The sequence below is a fragment of the Gorilla gorilla genome, chromosome 8 (genome assembly GCF_029281585.2).
Source record: "Gorilla gorilla gorilla isolate KB3781 chromosome 8, NHGRI_mGorGor1-v2.1_pri, whole genome shotgun sequence".
NCBI classification, from domain to species: Eukaryota; Metazoa; Chordata; class Mammalia; order Primates; family Hominidae; genus Gorilla; species Gorilla gorilla.
In genome coordinates, this window is record NC_073232.2 from 69,510,960 (window position 1) to 69,531,147 (window position 20,188).

At 40.1% G+C, this 20,188-nt stretch overlaps 1 protein-coding gene across 12 annotated transcripts in view; it reads left to right on the forward strand.

The window, feature by feature from the left end:
• LOC129525008 (arf-GAP with GTPase, ANK repeat and PH domain-containing protein 5-like) overlaps window positions 1-20,025 on the forward strand; it is a 53,462-nt gene extending 33,437 nt beyond the window's left edge. For all 12 annotated transcript variants that reach the window (XM_063710115.1, XM_063710116.1, XM_063710113.1 and 9 more), the window contains 6 exons: window positions 1,240-1,308; window positions 3,959-3,993; window positions 11,547-11,647; window positions 14,235-14,270; window positions 17,552-17,603; window positions 18,237-20,025. In XM_063710115.1, the coding sequence (XP_063566185.1) occupies window positions 1,240-1,308; window positions 3,959-3,993; window positions 11,547-11,647; window positions 14,235-14,270; window positions 17,552-17,603; window positions 18,237-19,712 (1,769 nt within the window). In that variant the 3' untranslated portion in view covers window positions 19,713-20,025. The remainder of the gene's footprint in view (window positions 1-1,239; window positions 1,309-3,958; window positions 3,994-11,546; window positions 11,648-14,234; window positions 14,271-17,551; window positions 17,604-18,236) is intronic.
• Window positions 20,026-20,188: the final 163 nt, after the last annotated feature.

Consider the following 20,188-nt stretch of genomic DNA (forward strand, 5'->3'; position numbering starts at 1 on the left):
GAGACTTCGTCTCACAAAAAAAAAAAGGAAAGAAAGTTGGAGTTTTTTAGTCTCTACGCTGCTGGCAGAGGCAGGGGATGGGAGCCGGTAGAAAAGAGAAAACAATTAGTTGGTTTGCCTCTAAAATTTTGCAAAGAGATGAATCTAAGTAGAAGTAATTCTGGGTAATAATATGGTTCTTGAATAAAAACTGAAATTTTCAAAATAGAAAACATTGCATCATAAACATATTAAATCCAGTTGGCTTATTGGTTTCATTTAAATGCCAGAGATTTCATTACTGTAGAGGAAATGTCTTATAGCTCTTCTATTTAAACTTTGGTTGGACTCTTAATTTTTAAAGAGGTAGGATAATTAAGACTCATTATGAGTGTGACTTTGTAACTTGGAAGTACTGTCTTCACATTTCAAGATATTTAAAGATTGCTTTAGAATAAACAAATGTATTATGTGAATTAATTGATTGTACCTTTATACACAAAGCATGTAAGTACTTGTGTAAACTTATACTCTGCTTGGTGATGTTAGGAAAGCCTGATGGATGTTACACAGCAGTTAGTAGATGGGTAGTGTTGGATGAGAGCCCAAAAATGGCTCTTTATTGTCATTCTTTAGGATTACAACACAGTTTATGTATGTCTCACTTGGCCCTTTCCAATACAAATAAGGCCTGTGTATGTTCTCCCTATGTATTGCTAATGAAGAAATGAAAACTTAGAGATATCACATGACTATGGAAGACAGCTACTCAAGAGAACTAAGGTTCTGTGTCCTCAGAATGAAATGGAAGTGACAGATATGACGAATTTACTTTTTAAAAATTTTAAAAACTCTAGAATACATCTTATATTTTGCCTGTAAAATAGACCTGTCTTTTAAAACTTACTGCCATCTTGATTTATTTTATGCAAAGTTGATTTTACACAACTCAAAGCCAAAATTTACCTCTTCATTTTTTTTTTTTTTTTAAATAAAGGAGGGTGTCATTATGTTACTCATGCTGGCCTCAACTTCCTGACCTGGGTTCAAGTGATTTTCCCATCTCAGCCTCCTGAGTAGCTGGGACTACAAGCATGTGCCATCTTGCCTGGCTCTATCTTATGTCTATACATTCATTTCAATGGATAAGAATCAAAGTAGAGATAGTGAAATAGCCCAACTGCAGCAGTCAAATAAATGAGTTGATAGATTTTTATCAATGATTACATCTTTTTTTCTTTTCTTCCTCTGTGCATATAGCTTTGGAGTTTAACCCTTCTGCCAATCCAGAGGCAAGCACAATATTCCAGAGGAACTCTCAAACAGATGGTGAGACGACATTGTTTTTTCCGCCAAGAGAAAGAATAAAAGCTCTTGTTTGATCAGGTTATAGAAAGTATTTAGAAAAACTCATATTGGTTTAAATGTTTCACCTTTTCACATGTTCACTTGTCTTATTTTAATATGTGATATACTTTCCTTTAGTTGTTATGATGTTAGTGAAAACGTGTAACCTTTTTGTCTATACATTTTGCCATCTTTTTATCAACACAATTAATTTGTCGTGTGATGGAGGAGTCATGGATTTCTCTTTATAATTCTTGGATTTATCTTTATTTATAATTAATGGATTTATCTTTATTTATAATCCCTTTTCCCTTGCTCCAAAAAGTACATTTTAAAGATGAATGATAGAACTTAGGCTTCAGCTTGGTTTTCATTTAAACAAATTAGAAAACATAGTTGTTTATCATCAGGGATTGAATGTGTGATTTGGGCCTCCTCTTACTCAGTCCTCTGACCACATTCATTTACCACATCCAAGTTCACGCTACTCAAAAGTTTTAGGTTATTAACTTTTTCATTTGATGTAATGTAAATTTAAACATGCCCTACTCCTGCTTATTTCCCTTAATGTTATGTTAAATCCTCATTTATTTGCCAACAAGCCATACACAGCCAAGTTTTCCAGTTGACTTAAACGGCAAGAATACAAGTGAGGGTTCTATAATAATACGCGAAGTAATGCAGCACAGTAAAACACGGGAGTTTGTAACCTTTGTTTTTATAGTTTGAGTAGACTTTGCCCATCTTGAGTCAGTTATTTCTGGTTAGAATTTGTCTTCATTTTTTACATTACTATAAAGAGATACCTAAGGCTGGGTAATTTATAACAAAAAGAGGTTTAATTGGCTCAAAGATTTTCAGGCTGTACAAACATGGCTTTAACATCTGCTTCTGGTGAGGGCCTCAGCAAACTTACAATCATGATAAAAGGCAAAGGGGAAGCAGGTGGTTCCACACAGTGAAAGAGGGAGGAGAGAGGGGAAGGGGGAAAGTACCACACTCTTTTTTTTTTTTTTTTTTTGAAATGGAGTCTCACTCTGTTGCCCAGGCTGGAGTGCAATGGCACGATCTTGGCTCACTACAACCTCTATCTCCCAGGTTCCAGCAATTCTCCTGCCTCAGCCTCCCGAGTAGTTGGGACTATAGGTGGGCACCATAACACCTGGCTAATTTCTGTATTTTTGGTAGAGACAGGGTTTCACCATGTTGGCCAGGCTGGTCTGAAACTCCTGACCTCAAGTGATCTACCCGCTTCAGCCTCCCAAAGTGCTGGGATTGCAGGCTTCAGCCACCGCACCTGGCCAGTACCACAGTCTTTTAAATTACCATAATGAGAATTTGCTTATTACCATGGGGATGGGACCAAGCCATTCATAAGGAATCCACTGCCATTACCCAAACACCTCCCACTAGGCCCTGTCTCCAACATTAAGGGTCACATGTTAACATGAGGCTTGGAGGGGCAACATATCCAAAACATATCAGAATTGTATTTCCCAGTTCCTTCCAGAGCCATGGGCTTCTCACACCTAGACAGCATGGAAGCAGTGAAAGAAAAGCTATTCCATGTCCCTCACTCTTCAGTGGTAGGAACTTTTGCCTACAAGGCCCTTCCAGCATCAGAGGCAGAGGCAGTGTAGGAAACAAAGCATGGCCCAAGTCCCTGTTGGGGCTTTTATTATTCTGGCCTCTTTTTAGGGAAAAAAAAAAATGATTTTTTGTGCTGCAGACACCATGTCCGATTAGGTTTGTATACTCATTTTAACATCAAAATTTAGGCCAGGCTCTGTGGCTTACACCTGTAATCCCAGCTCTTTGGGAGGCTGAGGTGGGTGGATCACGAGGTTAGGAGATCAAGACCATCCTGCCTAACACAGTGTAACTCTCTCTCTACTAAAAATACAAAAAAAAAAAATAGCTAGGCATGGTGGCACGTGCCTGTGGTCCCAGCTAGTCAGGAGGCTAAGGCTGAAGAATTGCTTGAACCTGGGAGGCAGAGGTTGCAGTGAGCTGAGATCCCGCCACTGCACTCGAGCCTAGGTGACAGAGTGAGACTCCATCTCAAAAAAAAAAAAATTTAAGATAGGTTACTTTCCAGTTGTGTAAAGACCGTTTTTTAATTTTGTTTTGTTTTTAGTGACATATTAGTAGATAACCACTAAGTGTGGTTCAAGATGCTTACAGGGATTCTGTTGCATCTAGAGATAGGTGTCTGGTCAGGAAGTAGTTCTTAGAGCTGCTAGCTCTTAGAGTCTGATAATTAAAGTAAGCTATGTGTAAATGCAGAATGAGAGAATACTAATGGATCATGGCTCATATATGCAACAGTTAAACTTTTTATTAGCTAAATTTTTCATCTGGCCTAATTTTTTTGCCCTTTTCTTTTGTACATGAGGATTCTTTCATTTATATGTAATAGAAACAAAAAGTAAACTAAATGAAAAACTAAGTTTTTAGATTTGACTTATGAAATTAATCATGCCAGATAATTTAAATTATAAATTATTGAAAATTATTTTTTTAAATGGAATTTTGTCTCATTTTACCTAGGAGTAATCAGTAAGATGTTAACAACTACTTTTATTTTATGGTATTTGTATCAGAAGTGACCAGTTTTTTTTTTTATTCTTAGTTGTAGAAATAAGAAGAAGCAACTCTACAAACCATGTAAGTAAACACTCAAATAGTTAAGAAATTGATAGTTTGACATAAAAGGATGTCTCTCTTGATTTCTTTAAATTACGATGTGGACCTGGTGGTGGTAGCATGGACCTCTTTTTGTGGATTTTCTAAATCTCTTCTATTTTCCTGAGTATTAAATTTATCCAGAAAAGTGTTTAGCTTAGCGTGTCCACCTTTTAAAGATTTTTGACATTTAAGTTAAATTTCAATAGTCTGGTTCAAAAGATCTGCCTTAAGGCTGGGCATGGTGGCTAACGTCTGTAATCACAGCACTTTAGGAGGCCGAGGCAGGCTGATCATCTGAGGACAGGAGTTTGAGACAACCCTGACCAACATGATGAAATTCTGTATCTACTAAAAATACAAAAGTAGCCGGGCGTGGTGGTGCATGCCTGTAATCTCAGCTACTCAGGAGGCTGAGGCAGGAGAATCACTTGAACCCAGGAGGCGGAGGTTGCAGTGAGCCAAGATCACGCCATTGCACTCCAGCCTGGGCGACAGAGCGAAACTCTGTCTCAAAAAAAAAAAAAAAAAAAGTGCCTTAAATATTTAATCTTATTTTTAATGAAAGAACAAAAATAGAATAGCTAAGTTAATTGCCAGCACTGTCTATTGACTTTCTATCACAGCAGGTAAAAGCATACCTTCCCCGCTACACCATGATCTTATGTTTCTCCCTGTGTTTCTTCCAATTGTAGCACACTTTTTAATTAAATCAGTAATATTTACATGATTATGACTCTGCGAATATTATTCACTGCTAAGTCATATGGTGTTTTCACTGTGCCTCTGCATTCCATGTCCTTCATCCTGTCTCTGAAACAGTTCTGAAATCTGAGCACTTCTGCAATTCTCCTGGATCTTCTTTTTTCCTAGCCTACGTTAGTTTATCTATCCAAATATCGTTAAGTAGCCTCTGGGTGCTCTGTTTGCTTTCACATCCATTATTTTTTAGCATGAAGCTAATTTTCTGACTATATTCATTTGCCTATTTTCTAAGAGCTGTTTTTCCCCCAAGTATTGTAGCATTTATCACATGCCTTTCAAAGATATTTTCCATCTGCAAAAACACATCTGTTCCTTTTTATGTTTGTGTGGGGGGCAGCTTTCTTTGGCCTTTTGTCATCCTAGTTCAATATAGCTTGGGTTTCCCTAGATATGCTCGATGTCTGCTTTTCTGGGCTAACTCCTTAAAGTCTTTTGGGATCTCACGTAACTGCTGTCTTGTGTGGGATCACCTGAGTCCTAGATTCTGTGTTTCCTTCTGTCCTGTTATCGTCTCTAGTTGTACTTGAACACATTTTCCTGGGTGGAGATGTTAAAATCCCTCCTCTTTGATAGAGAGTACACCTCTAGGTTGAATCTAAATTGTATGGTTCTGAAGACATTTTGCAGTTGTGCTCTTATTACAGTGTTGTTCTTGAATCTATTGCCAGTGTGTGATATGTTATTTACAACCAGGTTTTAGTTATCTGCGGAAGCTTTTTAGAATCTCTCTCTCTAAGGTTCTGAAATTTTATAACAGCTTGTTGGGGATCTTTTCATTTTATTGAGGCTACTAAACCTGCAGACTATCTCTTCTTGAGAACTTTTTTTTATTTTCTCTGTTACTTTTTTAGTGATAGTCTTGTTATTCAGATGCTAGGCTGCTTAGACCAGTACGCCTGCATTGATTTTTAATGTTTCCCCTTCTATTTTTTTCAGTTTGTCTTTTTATTCTAGTTCTGGGATATTCTGTGACTTTATCCTCTACTATTTCTATTGAATTTTATATTTTTTGAGAGTGTTTTAAGACTTTTTTTAAAAGTTTTGCTCCTGATTTTGACTGGTCCTATCAATTCCTTTTTTCTATTGTTTTGATCTCTTTTCTTGGAGGCTTCCCTCCAATGTGTGGTGGTCCCTGGCCTGCTTTATTTGGAAGCAGGATTTCTGTTAACTGATAGCACTCAGTGTGAGGCCTTAGAAGCCTGACTAGCTTTTCATTTGGGAGACCTCAGTGTATTATCTGGGGATCTTTATTGAAGACATTTCAACATTTCAGTTTCTTCTGAGAAAGATCTCCCAATTTTCTGCCTGGAAAGGAAAAGCAGGCCTGGAAAGGAAAAGCAGAGTTAGCGAAGAAAGTTGGAGTTCCATTTTTGGTTTACAGTTTTCTTTATATCTCAGGTTTAAGCCATGGTATCTCTGAGCCAGAAATTCTCAGGTTTGATATATCCAGGGAACACACATCTAAGTTTCTTGTCAGATGGAAGGACAGGTGGACTTGGGGCTCTAGTTAGAGATTTGCAACTGACCTTGCTGGCTTTTTTTTTTACATTTTACCCTACTTTCCAAAGTGCCATTTGCCTGTAAGTTCACAACCTGCCTTTAGTTCTGCAAGACAAACTGGCTCGCTTCTGTTCCAGTCACTTTCTGTAGGCACCAAAGTTGTGTTTCTGTGTTATTTACCACTCCTTTATCTACTTTTTATGTCTCAGCATTTATTAAAAATTATCTCTGTCAACCTTCTGTGCTGGTCATGGGTGTAACCTTTATTTTATGACTGATGAGGCTTCCGGAGGGAGACGAAATAAATTTGTGGTCAATCTATTATATTTAATCCAAATTTAGGACCTATGTTTAAATCAAAGTCTAATTTGAGTATAATTAATGATATTAAGCCAGAAAATTTTTTAAATTAATGTATCTATAATAAGCATATTACACTTTTCTCCTAAGGCCTTGTTTAATATTTTCATTCAAAGTTTATCCACTGCCATATACTTCCCATTACTTCACAACATAGATGGAGCTGTTTTCCTGAATGCCCAAAGTGTTAGAAATATTTAAGTTAATTAAGATTTGTTCATTTTTAGCCTGGTCAACATAGCAAGACCTCATGTCTACAAAAAGGTTAAATAACAAGTTAGCCAGGCCTGGTGGCATGCGCCTTTCGTATTACCTACTCAGGAGGCTGAGGCAGAGGATCGCCTGAGCTCAGGAGTTTGAGGCTGCAGTTAACTATAATTGCACCACTGCACTCCAGCCTGGGCAACAAAGGGAGACCCTGTCTTGGAAAAAGGAAAAAAGTTACTAATTCTTTAAAAACATATCTAAAATTTGTCCTGCCCAAAAGGAGAGTGAAAAATATGAACTTTAGTCTTTGTTTTATTTTGTGTTTGCTGAGAAAAATGCTGTACTTTATTTATTTATTTATTATTTCCATAGGTTTCTGGGGGAACAGGTGGCATTTGGTGACATGACTAAGTTCTTTAGTGATGATTTGTGAGATTTAGGTGCACCCATCACCTGAGCAGTGTCCGCTGAACCCAATTTGTAGTCTTTTATCCCTCACCCTCCTCCCAGCCTTTCCCCCAAGTCCCCAAAGTCCATTGTATCATTCTTATGGCTTTGCATCCTCATAGCTTAGCTCCCACGTATGAAAGAGAACATGATATTTGGTTTTCCATGCTGAGTTATTTCACTTAGAATAATAGTCTTACTTCCATCCAGGTTGCTGGGAATGCCATGAATTTATTCCTTATTATGGCTGAGGTGGTATTCCTCATATATATATATATGTATGTATGTATATCACAGTTTCTTTATCCGCTCATTGATTGATGGGCATTTGGGCTGGTTCCATATTTTTGTAATTGTAATTTGTTTGAGTTCCTCATAGAGTCTGGATAATAGCCCTTTGTCAGATGTATAGACTGTGAAGATTTCCTCCCACTCTGTGGTTGTCTGTGTACTCTGCTGATTGTTCCTTTTCCTGTGCAGAAGCTCTTTAGTTAAGTCTCACCTATTTGTTTCTGTTGCATTTGCTTTTGTGTTCTTGGTCATGAAGTCTTTGCCTAAACCAGTGTCTAGACGGGTTTTTCCAATGTTATCTTCTAGAACTTTTATGGTTTCAGGTCATAGATTTATGTCCTTGATCCATCTTGAGTTGATTTTTGTGTAAGGTGAGAGTTGAGGATCCAGTTTCATTCTCCCGCATGTGGCTTGCCAATTATCCCAGCACCATTTGTTGAAGAGGGTTTACTTTCTTCACTTTATGTTTTAGGTGGCTTTGTTGAAAATCAGTTGGCTATAGGTATTTGAGTTTATTTCTGGGTTCTCTATTCTGTTCCATTGGTGTATGTGCCTATTTTTATATCAGTACCGTGCTATTTTGGCGACTATGCCTTATAGTATAGTTTGAAATCAGGTAATGTCATGCCTCCAGATTTGTTGTTTTTGCTTAGTTTTGTTTTGGCTATGCCGGTTCTTGTTTGGTCCATATAAATTTCAGGATTGTTTTTTCTAGTTCTGTGAAGAAGGATGGTGGTATTTTGATGGGAGTTGCATTGAATTTGTAGATTGCTTTTGGCAGTATGGTCATTTTCACAATATTCATTCTACCCATTCATGAGCATGGGGTGTCTTTCCATTTGTTTGTGTCCATGACTTCATTCAGCAACGTTTTGTAGTTCCCAACGGCATATCAAAAAGATAATCCAGCCAGGCACGGTGGCTCACACCTGTAATCCCAGCACTTTGGGAGGCTGAGGCGGACAGATCATGAGGTCAGGAGTTCGAGACCAGCCTGGCCAACATGGTGAAACCCCATCTCTACTAAAAATACAAAAGTTAGCCGGGCGTGGTGGCGTTCACCTGTAATCCCATCTACTCAGGTGGCTGAGGCAGGAGAATCGCTTGAACCTCGGAGGCAGAGGTTGCAGTGAGCCAAGATCACCGCACTGCATACTCCAGCCTGGGCAACAGAGCGAGACTCCATCTCAGAAAAAAAAAAAGATAATCCACCATGATCAAATGGGTTTCATACCAGGGATGCAGGGATGGATTAACATACACAAGTCAATAAATGTGATATACCACATAAACAGAATTAAAAACAAAAAATCACACGATCATCTTAACAGATGCAGAAAAAGCATTTGACAAAAGGCAGCATCCTTTTATGATTAAAACCCTCAGCAAAATCAGCATACAAGGGTCATAGCTCAATGTAATAAAAGCCATCTATGACAAACCCACAACCAACATAATACTGAAAGGGGGAAAAGTTGAAAGCATTCCCCCCGAGAACTGGAACAAGACAAGGATGCCCACTCTCACCACTTGTATTCAACATACTACTGGAAGGCCTAGCCAGAGCAATCACACAAGAGAAAACAATAAAAGGCATGCAGATCAGTAAAGAGGAAGTCAAACTGTTGCTGTTTGATGATGATATGATCATATACCTAGGAAACCCTAAAGACTCCTCCAAAAAGCTCCTAGAACCGATAAATGAATTCAGCAAAGTTTCAGGAGACAAAATTAATGTACACAAATCAGTAGCTCTGTTAGACCCCAGAAGCGACCAAGCTTAGAATCAAACCAAGAACTCAACCCCTTTTCTGATAGCTGCAAAAATAAACTAAAATAAAATAAAATACTTCGGAATAGACCTAACCAAGGAGGTGAAAGATGTCTACAAGGAAAACAACTTTAGTATTTTTAATGGGTTAAAATGAGAGGCAGCAGGTACAGCAGAAGAAGTCAGTGCGTGGGCATCCGCATCCAATGGGTACTGCACCTTTGATGGTAAGGCTTTGGTTTTGACTTACTAAATTACTAGGTACGATTATTTTCTAGTTTTTGTCATTAAACCTTAAAACTACTAAGTAACCCCTTCCATTTCTTGTTAAATATTGTAAAATTTCATACTCTCATTTATGCTGACTGACGTTAGAGTATTTGTTTCTATTTTGTGACTACCTTAAATAATACCTATAAACAGTAAACTGTTAGTAGTGTTTTTGCTGTAATTAAATGTAGTAAGACTTACCTTCCAAATGATAACTGAATTGTCAAACACTTGTCGAAGTTTTGGATTTACTCAAAACTCTATGCTCAGCAGCTGGAGGTAGGAAGAGTAAGGGCCCTCCCTTACTCTTATGGAGAGGCATACTTTCTCACGAGGGGAATACTCTGCAGGAATTAGCATCTTGTAAGCAGTGGTGAATTCAACTAATTAGTGTATAAAAATACATTTTTTGGTGTGGCTGCCGACAAAGAGATCCAAGAGGGTAGATGGAGTCGAGCTTGCGGAAGCGAGGAAAGAGAAAAGCAGTATTCTAGGCAGAGAGCAGGGGTAGAGCAGGAAAATGGCTAGGTGCAGGTCAGATGATTTATAGAATGAAATTGATCAAGTTTTGAAGTGAATGCAAAGTATTCTCTGAGAGTCTCATTTGAGTCATGTCTTGGCAGTCTTATTTAAACATGAAGTGAAAGTTAGATTTTTTAAGCTGTCATTTGTTTTCAGGGTGTGAGAGAATATTTAAGTGATACTCTTTTTATCCTCCACATAAGAAAATAGGACTAGAGAAACCTATGGCTTCCTCACTTGTTGGTGGCCTAGCAGCCCTGGCACACAGAGCCTCTGAATCTGAAACACTTCTTTTGTAACAATATCACCTGAAATAATACATTTAGGATTAGTAATTTAGTAAATGCATTAGTCTTGTATTCACTGCAATAAAATGCTCTTGTAGCAGGATTATTTAATACATTACATTTTATCGTAGTAAATAAATAATAGAAGGGCTGGGCACCGTGGCTCATGCCTGTAATCCCAGTACTTTGGGAGGCTGAGGCAGGCAGATCACGAGGTGAGGAGATCGAGACCATCCTGGCTAACGCGGTGAAACCCCGTCTCTACTAAAAATACAAAAAGTTAGCCGGGCATGGTGGCGGGCACCTGTAGTCCCAGCTACTCAGGAGGCTGAGTCAGGAGAATGGCGTGAACCCGGGAGGCGGAGCTTGCAGTGAGCTGAGATCGCGCCACCGCACTCCAGCCTGGGCGACAGAGCGAGACTCCATCTCAAAAATAAATAAATAAATAAATTAATTAATTAATTAATAGAAATTCTCGGCTGCTTTTTATTGCTGTAGAAAAAAAATGAAATCTTATTTTAAACTTTTTTTTTTTTTTTTTTTTTTTTTTTTTTTTTGAGACGGAGTCTCACTTTGTCTCCCGGCCTGGAGTGCAGTGGCGCGAACTCGGCTCACTGCAAGCTCCGCCTCCTGGGTTCACCCCATTCTCCTGTTTCAGCCTCTCGAGTAGCTGGGACTACAGGGGCCTGCTACCACGCCTGGCTAATTTTTTGTATTTTTAGTAGAGACGGGGTTTCACCATGTTAGCCAGGATGGTCTCGATCTCTTGACCTCGTGATCCACCCGCCTCCACCTCCCAAAGTGCTAGGATTACAGGTGTGAGCCGCCGCGCCCGGCAAAGCCGACTTTTCCCATTATTTTTAACGATAATTCATAAAATCCTTGTTAGGTTTGATGACAGGTACCATATTAAGGGCAGCATTTTATAACCCATATCTTAAACATCATCTCTGGAAGTTGAGAGCCTCCAATGGGTTTTCTACAGAGTGCACATGATACCACACTCAGGCAGTTGATGGAGTGTAAGACATATCTTAGTGCTTTGTCATTTGACATTTTAACTGAGAAAATAATACACTTTGATAAGTTTGACTTACACTTCCCTTCCCCTTCAGGTATCTACCGAGCGTTTCAGTCAACAATACAGCTCGTGTTCGACAATATTCCTTGATGACAGCACAGCCAGCCAGCATTATCTTACAATGACAATAATATTGTGAGTACAACTATGCTGCCGAGGGACAGATTCCTTTATTCTAAAATTATTTCAGCCATTTGGTTGTCCTCTTCAGCAATCAGTTTAAGAAATTGGAGTCAACCATATATTGATATCCAGATTCTCAATATTAAGTATCAGTTTCTCTTTTAATCTTAGACGTCGTGGTGGAAGGAAAAATCAGTTAGCAAAGAAGCAATCCCAGAAACAGTGTATCTTTTTGATGCCTTTATGCCTTTAGACAATGTGGAACACAGTGAGAAGGATAGGTTCCCTTTATTGAATGTTTTTTGTGGAAACTTAGTTTTTCAATGCATCATAGGCCTAAATCAGTGTGCACTACTTTGGACATTATCCTTGGAAGAAGGAACAGCTTTTCTTCTTCTGGCACCACAGTGTATCTGCCTTTGAATTTCTCCCATTGTACATGAGCACCTCATGGGCCACAAAGATGCACTTTGAGAGCACCCTGAGATGAAGTTTATTTTAAAAGGAACAACAACCAACACCACCACCAGCTCCACAGGGGCCGTCCAGTGTACATTATTCTCATCTCCTTGGGTTATTAGTCTTGATTTTTAGAATACAGTTTGGAAAGTGCTAATTTAGAATATTAATGTCTTTATCTTTAATTTAACTTTTCATTCTGTAAACATAACTAGCTTATAAACAATTTTGTTTCAAATGCACTAGCCTTTTTAGCTAATTCAATTGTCAATAACTTTTACTTCAATTAAAAGTGGCAAGTTTACACTCATAATAATGTCACTTTCCTCCCTCCCTTTTAACAATAGTTGAGAGGAAATTGTGTTTCGAACAAAAACTGGACTCAAACTCTGTCTCAAGTCCTGAGCTTTGGGACCTATTGAGTAATCACTAAATGTCTGTAGTCAGCCAAGTCTCTTAAATCTTTGAGCACACATACACAAAAATTACTTTGACTAGAGTCCCTGGCTTCTTCTGAGTTCCAAAGATTTTGATATGTTAGCATATAATTCAAAAGCAGCTTTGAAGATTAATTTTGCTGAAACAAATTTCGTGCTTTTTTCCTCATTATTCTACTTTTTAGAAGTCTACTTTTGAGAGTATAGTAAGTTTTAATTTGCCACCAGCAAGTTTGAGAAATAATCATTTGGTGTATTCACTATTGGTGACATAAAGTTATTGAACAAATTAATAGGGGAAATTGGCTTCAAGAAGATATTTTGAAAAATGTTTTATCATGAATCAGTAGTGCACTGTTGTCAGTGGGATAGGTGGAACTCGCTGAGATCACTTATGCAAGGTTTTTTTCAAAATACAAGTCTGCAAACACATGTATCTTCCCATCTCCACTTTCCCTCTATCTCTAGGCACTGAGAAGCCTTTTAGGAAAATCGGGATGGATGTGAGGCATCTTTCTGTGAAGAAAAGCATCCCAGAAGATTCTGATTTTCACCCCAGCTCAATCATTCCAAACTTTGCTGCTGATTGAAATCACCTAGGAAACGTTTACCAAGAACCTTGATGCCCAAAGCCATACCCAATACTAATTAAATTAAAATGTCTCATGTTGAAGGTGAGGCAGATATTAAAGCTTCTCAGGCGATTTTAATGTGCAGCAAAGTTTGAGAGCCACTGCTTAATTTGAGTTTAGGACGAGAAACTGCTCCTATTTGGTGGGACCTTGGGCAAGTCAGTTTTAAGGTCTGTTTCCCTGATCTGTAAAACGAGTGTTGAATTAAATGTCACATAAGGTCATTGGTCCTTTCCAGCATGTAACTTTAAATTCTGTGATTTTAAAATTATTTCAGAGATGAAAACTACTTGAAGCACTATAGACATATCCATCTTACATGCTAATGTTACAGGCTTTTTAAAAAGCGCTAATATTGTGTAGACCTATTTGTAGAATTGAGATTTGCCTTCCCTCAGTTGTTTTGAGCCTCACTCTACAAAATTAGCTGGGCGTGGTGGCACATGCCTGTAATCCCAGCCACTTGGGAGGCTGAGGCAGGAGAATCTCTTGAACCCGGGAGGCAGAGGTTGTGGTGAGCCGAGATCACACCATTGCACTCCAGCCTGGGCAACAAGAGCGAAACTCCATCCACGCCCCCGCCAAAAAAAAAATTATCTGGGCATAGTGGCACAAACTTGTAGTCCCAGCTTCTTGGGAGGCTGAGGCATGAGAATCGCTTGAACCTGGGTGGTGGAGGTTGTGAGGAGTCAAGATGGCACCACTGCAGTCCAGTCTGAGCAAGAGAGACAGACTCTGGGTCAAAAAATAAATACATACATAAAATAAATCGCATGGGACGAAAGGTTTCGTGGGTAGAAAAGCATATAACAGGGAAATCTGTTATTATTTATATATTGTAATCACCAACAGAAACGCGTCTTCTAACGGCATATTCCCTTGCATTTTGATTCTCATATTTTTGTAAAAAACAAAGAAATGAAAACAAAGTGCCCTTATGGTACTGTTCTGAACTAGAAGATTTGAATTTCAGGGCCACTAGGAGAGTTTCCTCTGCCCCCCTTTTAAAAAATGTCTTCAGGCCTAACAAATGATAACATCTATTGTTATGAATTTTTTTTCCTTCCACAGTGTGACCTTGGAGATACCTCATCATATCACACAAAGGTGAGCTTTTTAGAAACCTGTCTTGTTATTCTAGCTAATTACTTTGCAAGATATCAAGCTCAGTGTTAGGTCACAGCTCTAGACATCATAAGCTGTATTGTGCCTACTAAAATATCGAAGCAAATTATTCGTATTTTGTTTGTTCCTTAAGACTCTCATAATTCTTAAATGATTGAGAATCTCAAAGAGTATGTGTTTATATTGATTATATTGATATTTAGTGTGGTAGAATTATACAATTGAAATTTTTTCAAAATCCATTTTTAGTTCAGATTTCACAGCCTTACCACTGTTGATATTATGGGCTAGATAATGCTTTGTTGTGAGGACTGTCTTGTGCATTGCAGAGAGTTTAGCAGTATTCATGGCCTCTACCAACTAGATGTCAGTAGTAACCCATGACCCAGGTTATAACAACAGAAAATATTCCTTGAGAACAGTATTGTTAACAGAAATTTTTCATTGAAAAATAACTTTTCTACAACAAAAGGTTGAGTAAAAAGTGTGTCATGTATTTATATTATTTAAAGTCTCTCATGTTGAGCTTAATAGGAGACAAATGGATTCTCTAGAGCTTTCTTTGCAATTTGCTTTAAAGAAGCAATAAGAGGCTGGCTGTGGTGGCTCACGCCTGTAATCCCAGCACTTTGGGAGGCTGAGGCAGGCGGATCACAAGGTCAGGAGATCGAGACCATCCTGGCTAACACGGCGAAACCCCGTCTCTACTAAAAATACAAAAACTTAGCTGGGCGTGGTGGCACGCACCTGTAGTCCCACCTATTCTGGAGGCTGAGGCAGGAAAACCACTTGAACTTGGGAGGCAGAGGTTGCAGAGAGCTGAGATTGTGCCATTGCACTGCAGCCTGGGTGACAGAGCAAGACTCTGTCTAAACAAACAAACAAAAAAAGCAATGAGCTGGTGGGGCGCAGTGGTTCACACCTGTAATCCCAGCATTTTGGGAGGCCAAGGTGGGTGGATCACTTGAGGTCAGGAGTTTGAGACCAGCCCGACCAACATGGTAAAACCCGCCTCTACTGAAAGTACAAAAAATGGCTGGGCGTGGTGGTGCATGCCTGTAGTCCCAGTTACTTGGGAGGCTGAGGCAGGAGAATCGCTTGAGCCTGGGAGGTGGAGGTTGCAGTGAGCTGAGATCTCGCCATTGCACCCCAGCCTGGGTGACAGAGAGAGACTCTGTCTCAAAAAAAGAAAAAAAGAAGCAATAAGATGACCTAACCTCATGCAAATATGTAGTTGGTAGAAGGTGTATTTTTAAAGTTTTCAGACAGTTGTGGGTATTTGTTAACACTAAATCAAAACTTCACAAGTGGTGGTTTCTTAAATTAGTTACGGTGGCATTTTACATATTAATAAATTTATTCCATGAGTACTCATTGATCTTTCTTGCACAGTAAATGGATCTTTTGCTCCATACTTGCATTTATAATATCATGCATTAGTTACTTGGAATATATTGGTTTATGTTTTATTGTGTCAAAAATCACTTTTAGTTTAACCACCAATCTTTAACACGCCTTTAAGTATTGAAAAGCTGCCAAGCCTACAGTAGAAGGAACAAGTTTTTCAAAGTCCACAGGAAAGCTTAAATTTTATCATTGGGAACAAATACGTATATCCCTTGAAGTGACAACCTCTCACTTCATTTATTTTTGAGAATGATAGTTGAACTGGTTTTTTAGACCGAGTTTCACTCTGTCACTTGGCTGGAGTTCATTGGCATGATCTCAGCTCAAGCAATCCTCTCACCTCAGGCTCCTGTGTAGCTGGGCCCACAGATGTGTGGCACCACGCCAGGCTAATTTTCTTATATGTTTGATAGTGACAGGGTTTCATTATGTTGCCTAGGCTGGTCTTGAACTCCTGAAGGAGCTCAAGCCATCTGCCTGCTTTGGCCTCTCAAAGTGCTGGGATTTTACAGGCGTGAGCCACTGCGCTGGCCCAGTTGTACTTTTAAATAAAAATGATGTTCTGTGAAAAAAGTGATTTTTCAGTTCACAGTTAAATCACAGATTCTTTAAGAACAAAAAAAAGTGCTTCTGGTTAACTTTCCACTTATTCAGAATATTAGAGACATGTCAAGATTTAACAACATTAATTTTTACTGCTTCATCAAAGACATTCTTAAGAAATTCAGGCTATGTTTTTTACCTGTAGGGGACAGTGAAGAATAGAATGACTACTAATGTAATTGGTACCACTGCCTTGATTTATGCTGAGAAACCAGCCATTGTACCCACTTTTGCTTTTATATAATCATGGCAAGTGTCAATGAAAAAGCAGGCAATGACTTTGTATTACTTTCACAAATTTTTAAAATTTTTCATCAGCTTTCTCAGGTTTAATTAGTATGATTCAGAACAGTGTTGGCCAGGCACAGTGGCTCAGGCCTGTAATCCCAGCACTTTGGGAGGCCGAGGCAAGCGGATCACCTGAGGTTAGGAGTTCAAGACCAGCCTGGCCAACATGGTGAAACCACATCTCTACTAAAAATACAAAACTTAGCCAGGAGTGGTGGCAGGTGCCTGTAATCCCTGCTACTTGGGAGGCTGGGGTAGGAGAATCACTTGAACCTGGGAGGCGAAGGTTGCCATGAGCCGAGATCACACCATTGCACTCCAGCCTGGGCAACAAGAGTAAAACTTGGTCTCAAAAAAAAGAACAGTTATGACCTCTTAGGCCTTCTGGAAGGGGTCTTCGGGATCCCGAGAGGTCCACAGAGCACATTTGGAGAACCACTGGTTTGTACATAGGCACAATGCATTAGTTTTACAAAGTTTAAAGTTCATCAAAGACTGTCCTCTTAAAAAGGCAGATGAGTTTGTCATTCAAACAACAGAAAGTACATAAATACATCATGAGAGTGTACTACAGAGAACTAAAGAGAAAGGAAGCTAGGAAATCTGAATCACATTTACATTTATTAAAGTTTACTACTACTGCTTTGTAGAACATTCTTGTGTTTCAATGTGTGGTTAGAAGAGTGAAAATATGTTTGGTTTATTGCCATGGCCTGTTAGGGAGAGTCAATACTCACGGGCATTTCTGACTGGTTATCATATAAAAGACTTCACGGTACAGGCCATGATGTGCTGAGAAAGAAGAAGTCAGGAAACCCTCTGCAAGTCAGGATCCAGGAGAAGAATTCGTAAAAACTGCTTTGATAAAGTAAACACCAAAGCACACAGGAGGCAGTATTTTACTAAACAAATATTATACTAAGATATTAACAGTTTTTGAAGTAATGTGCTTTCTTATTTTATAGAGACGCAGATAGATCTTTGAGGACACTTGATGAACAGTTACACTCATTTGCGGTAAGTGGCACTTTTATTGAGGTTGTATTTTCATCGTACACTCGTATCTGTTTCATGCTGAAGTCAAAGCCATCTTTTTTTAAATCTTCCCCATTTCATGTTGCATTTAGTCATCTTAAGTGTTGTGAAAAGAATGTGCTGGAGTGAGAACTGATTTGCAGCTCTGTTTAGTTAGTGAGCTAGTATGAGTAAATATACTATCCAAACAACAGAAAATGTATCTTTCTTTTTTTTTTTTTTTTGATGGACTCTCTTTCTGTAGCCCAGGCTGGAGTGCAATTGTGCGATCTTGGCTCACTGCAGGCTCTGCCTCCCAGGTCCCTGTTCAAGCAATTCTCCTGCCTCAGCCTCCTGAGTAACTGGAATTACAGGCATGTGCCACCATGCCCAGCTATTTTTTTTTCTTTTTTTTTTTTTTTGTAAAGACAGGGTTTCACCATGTTGGCCAGGGTGGTCTTGAACCCCTGACCTCGTGATCCACCCACCTTGGCCTCCCAAAGTGCTGTGATTACAGGTGTGAGCCACCATGCCTGGCCCAGAAAATGTATCTTTTTAAAAGGTAATTGTGAGCTGTCTATAGGACCCTGCAAGCCACTACCCAATTTTTGAAGCCATTCCTCCTGTTCCACACAGGTTTCCACCGTGCACATTACCAAGAAAAGAAATGGAGGTGGGAGTTTAAATAACTATTCCTCCTCCATTCCATCGACTCCCAGCACCAGCCAGGAGGACCTTCAGTTCAGTGTTCCTCCCACTGCCAACACACCCACGCCCGTTTGCAAGCAGTCCATGCGCTGGTCCAACCTGTTTACATCTGAGAAAGGGAGTGACCCAGACAAAGAGAGGAAAGCCCCGGAGAATCATGCTGACACCATCGGGAGCGGCAGAGCCATCCCCATTAAACAGGGCATGCTCTTAAAGCGAAGTGGGAAATGGCTGAAGACATGGAAAAAGAAATATGTCACCCTGTGTTCCAATGGCATGCTCACCTATTATTCAAGCTTAGGTGATTATATGAAGAATATTCATAAAAAAGAGATTGACCTTCAGACATCTACCATCAAAGTCCCGGGAAAGTGGCCATCCCTAGCCACATCGGCCTGCGCACCCATCTCCAGCTCTAAAAGCAATGGCCTATCCCAGGACGTGGACACCGGGCTGGGTGACTCCATATGCTTCAGCCCCAGTATCTCCAGCACCACCAGCCCCAAGCTCAACCCGCCCCCTTCTCCTCATGCCAATAAAAAGAAACACCTAAAGAAGAAAAGCACCAACAACTTTATGATTGTGTCTGCCACTGGCCAAACGTGGCACTTTGAAGCCACGACGTATGAGGAGCGGGATGCCTGGGTCCAAGCCATCCAGAGCCAGATCCTGGCCAGCCTGCAGTCATGCGAGAGTAGTAAAAGCAAATCCCAGCTGACCAGCCAGAGCGAGGCCATGGCCCTGCAGTCGATCCAAAACATGCGTGGGAACTCCCACTGTGTGGACTGTGAGACCCAGAATCCTAAGTGGGCCAGTTTGAACTTGGGAGTCCTCATGTGTATTGAATGCTCAGGAATCCACCGCAGTCTGGGCACCCGCCTTTCCCGTGTGCGATCTCTGGACTTGGATGACTGGCCAGTTGAGCTCAGGAAGGTTATGTTATCTATTGGCAATGACCTAGCCAACAGCATCTGGGAAGGGAGCAGCCAGGGGCAGACAAAACCCTCAGTAAAGTCCACGAGGGAAGAGAAGGAACGGTGGATCCATTCCAAATATGAGGAGAAGCTCTTTCTGGCCCCACTACCCTGCACTGAGCTGTCCCTGGGCCAGCGCCTGCTGCGGGCCACCGCTGATGAGGACCTGCGGACAGCCATCCTGCTGCTGGCACATGGCTCCCGTGAGGAGGTGAACGAGACCTGTGGGGAGGGAGACGGCTGCACGGCGCTCCATCTGGCCTGCCGCAAGGGGAATGTGGTCCTGGTGCAGCTCCTGATCTGGTACGGGGTGGACGTCATGGCCCGAGATGCCCACGGGAACACAGCGCTGACCTACGCCCGGCAGGCCTCCAGCCAGGAGTGCATTAACGTGCTTCTGCAGTACAGCTGCCCCGACGAGTGCGTGTAGTATCTGTTTTATTTGACTGCAGTCTTCTTGGTGCAAAAACAAAATGGGAAAAATAAGGATAACTCAGAATTTCAAAAGGAAATCACAAATTCAGCTAATAATAGCATTTTCAGTACTTTTCATAAACTAAGTAAATACACAAAATGTTGATTTTTCTGACCATAAGACATATTTTGTGTCCTTTTGCCGAGGTGGATGTGTTAGTCTCAGGCCCTCCTGGCCACATTGCCCAAGTCACACAGGCTTCTGTATTATGTATTTAGATAAAATGTGTGAAAATATATTTGAAATAAAGTTCATAAATATGCATTGATTTTTGTACACATGGCACCTCTTTTTCATTTTTATTTTTATTTTTTTTTTGGACGATGTTTTGCTCTGTCACCCCAGCTGGAGTGCAGTGGCGTGATATCTGCTCACTGCAAGCTCTGCTTCCCGGATTCACACCATTTTCCTGCCTCAGCCTCTCAGGTAGC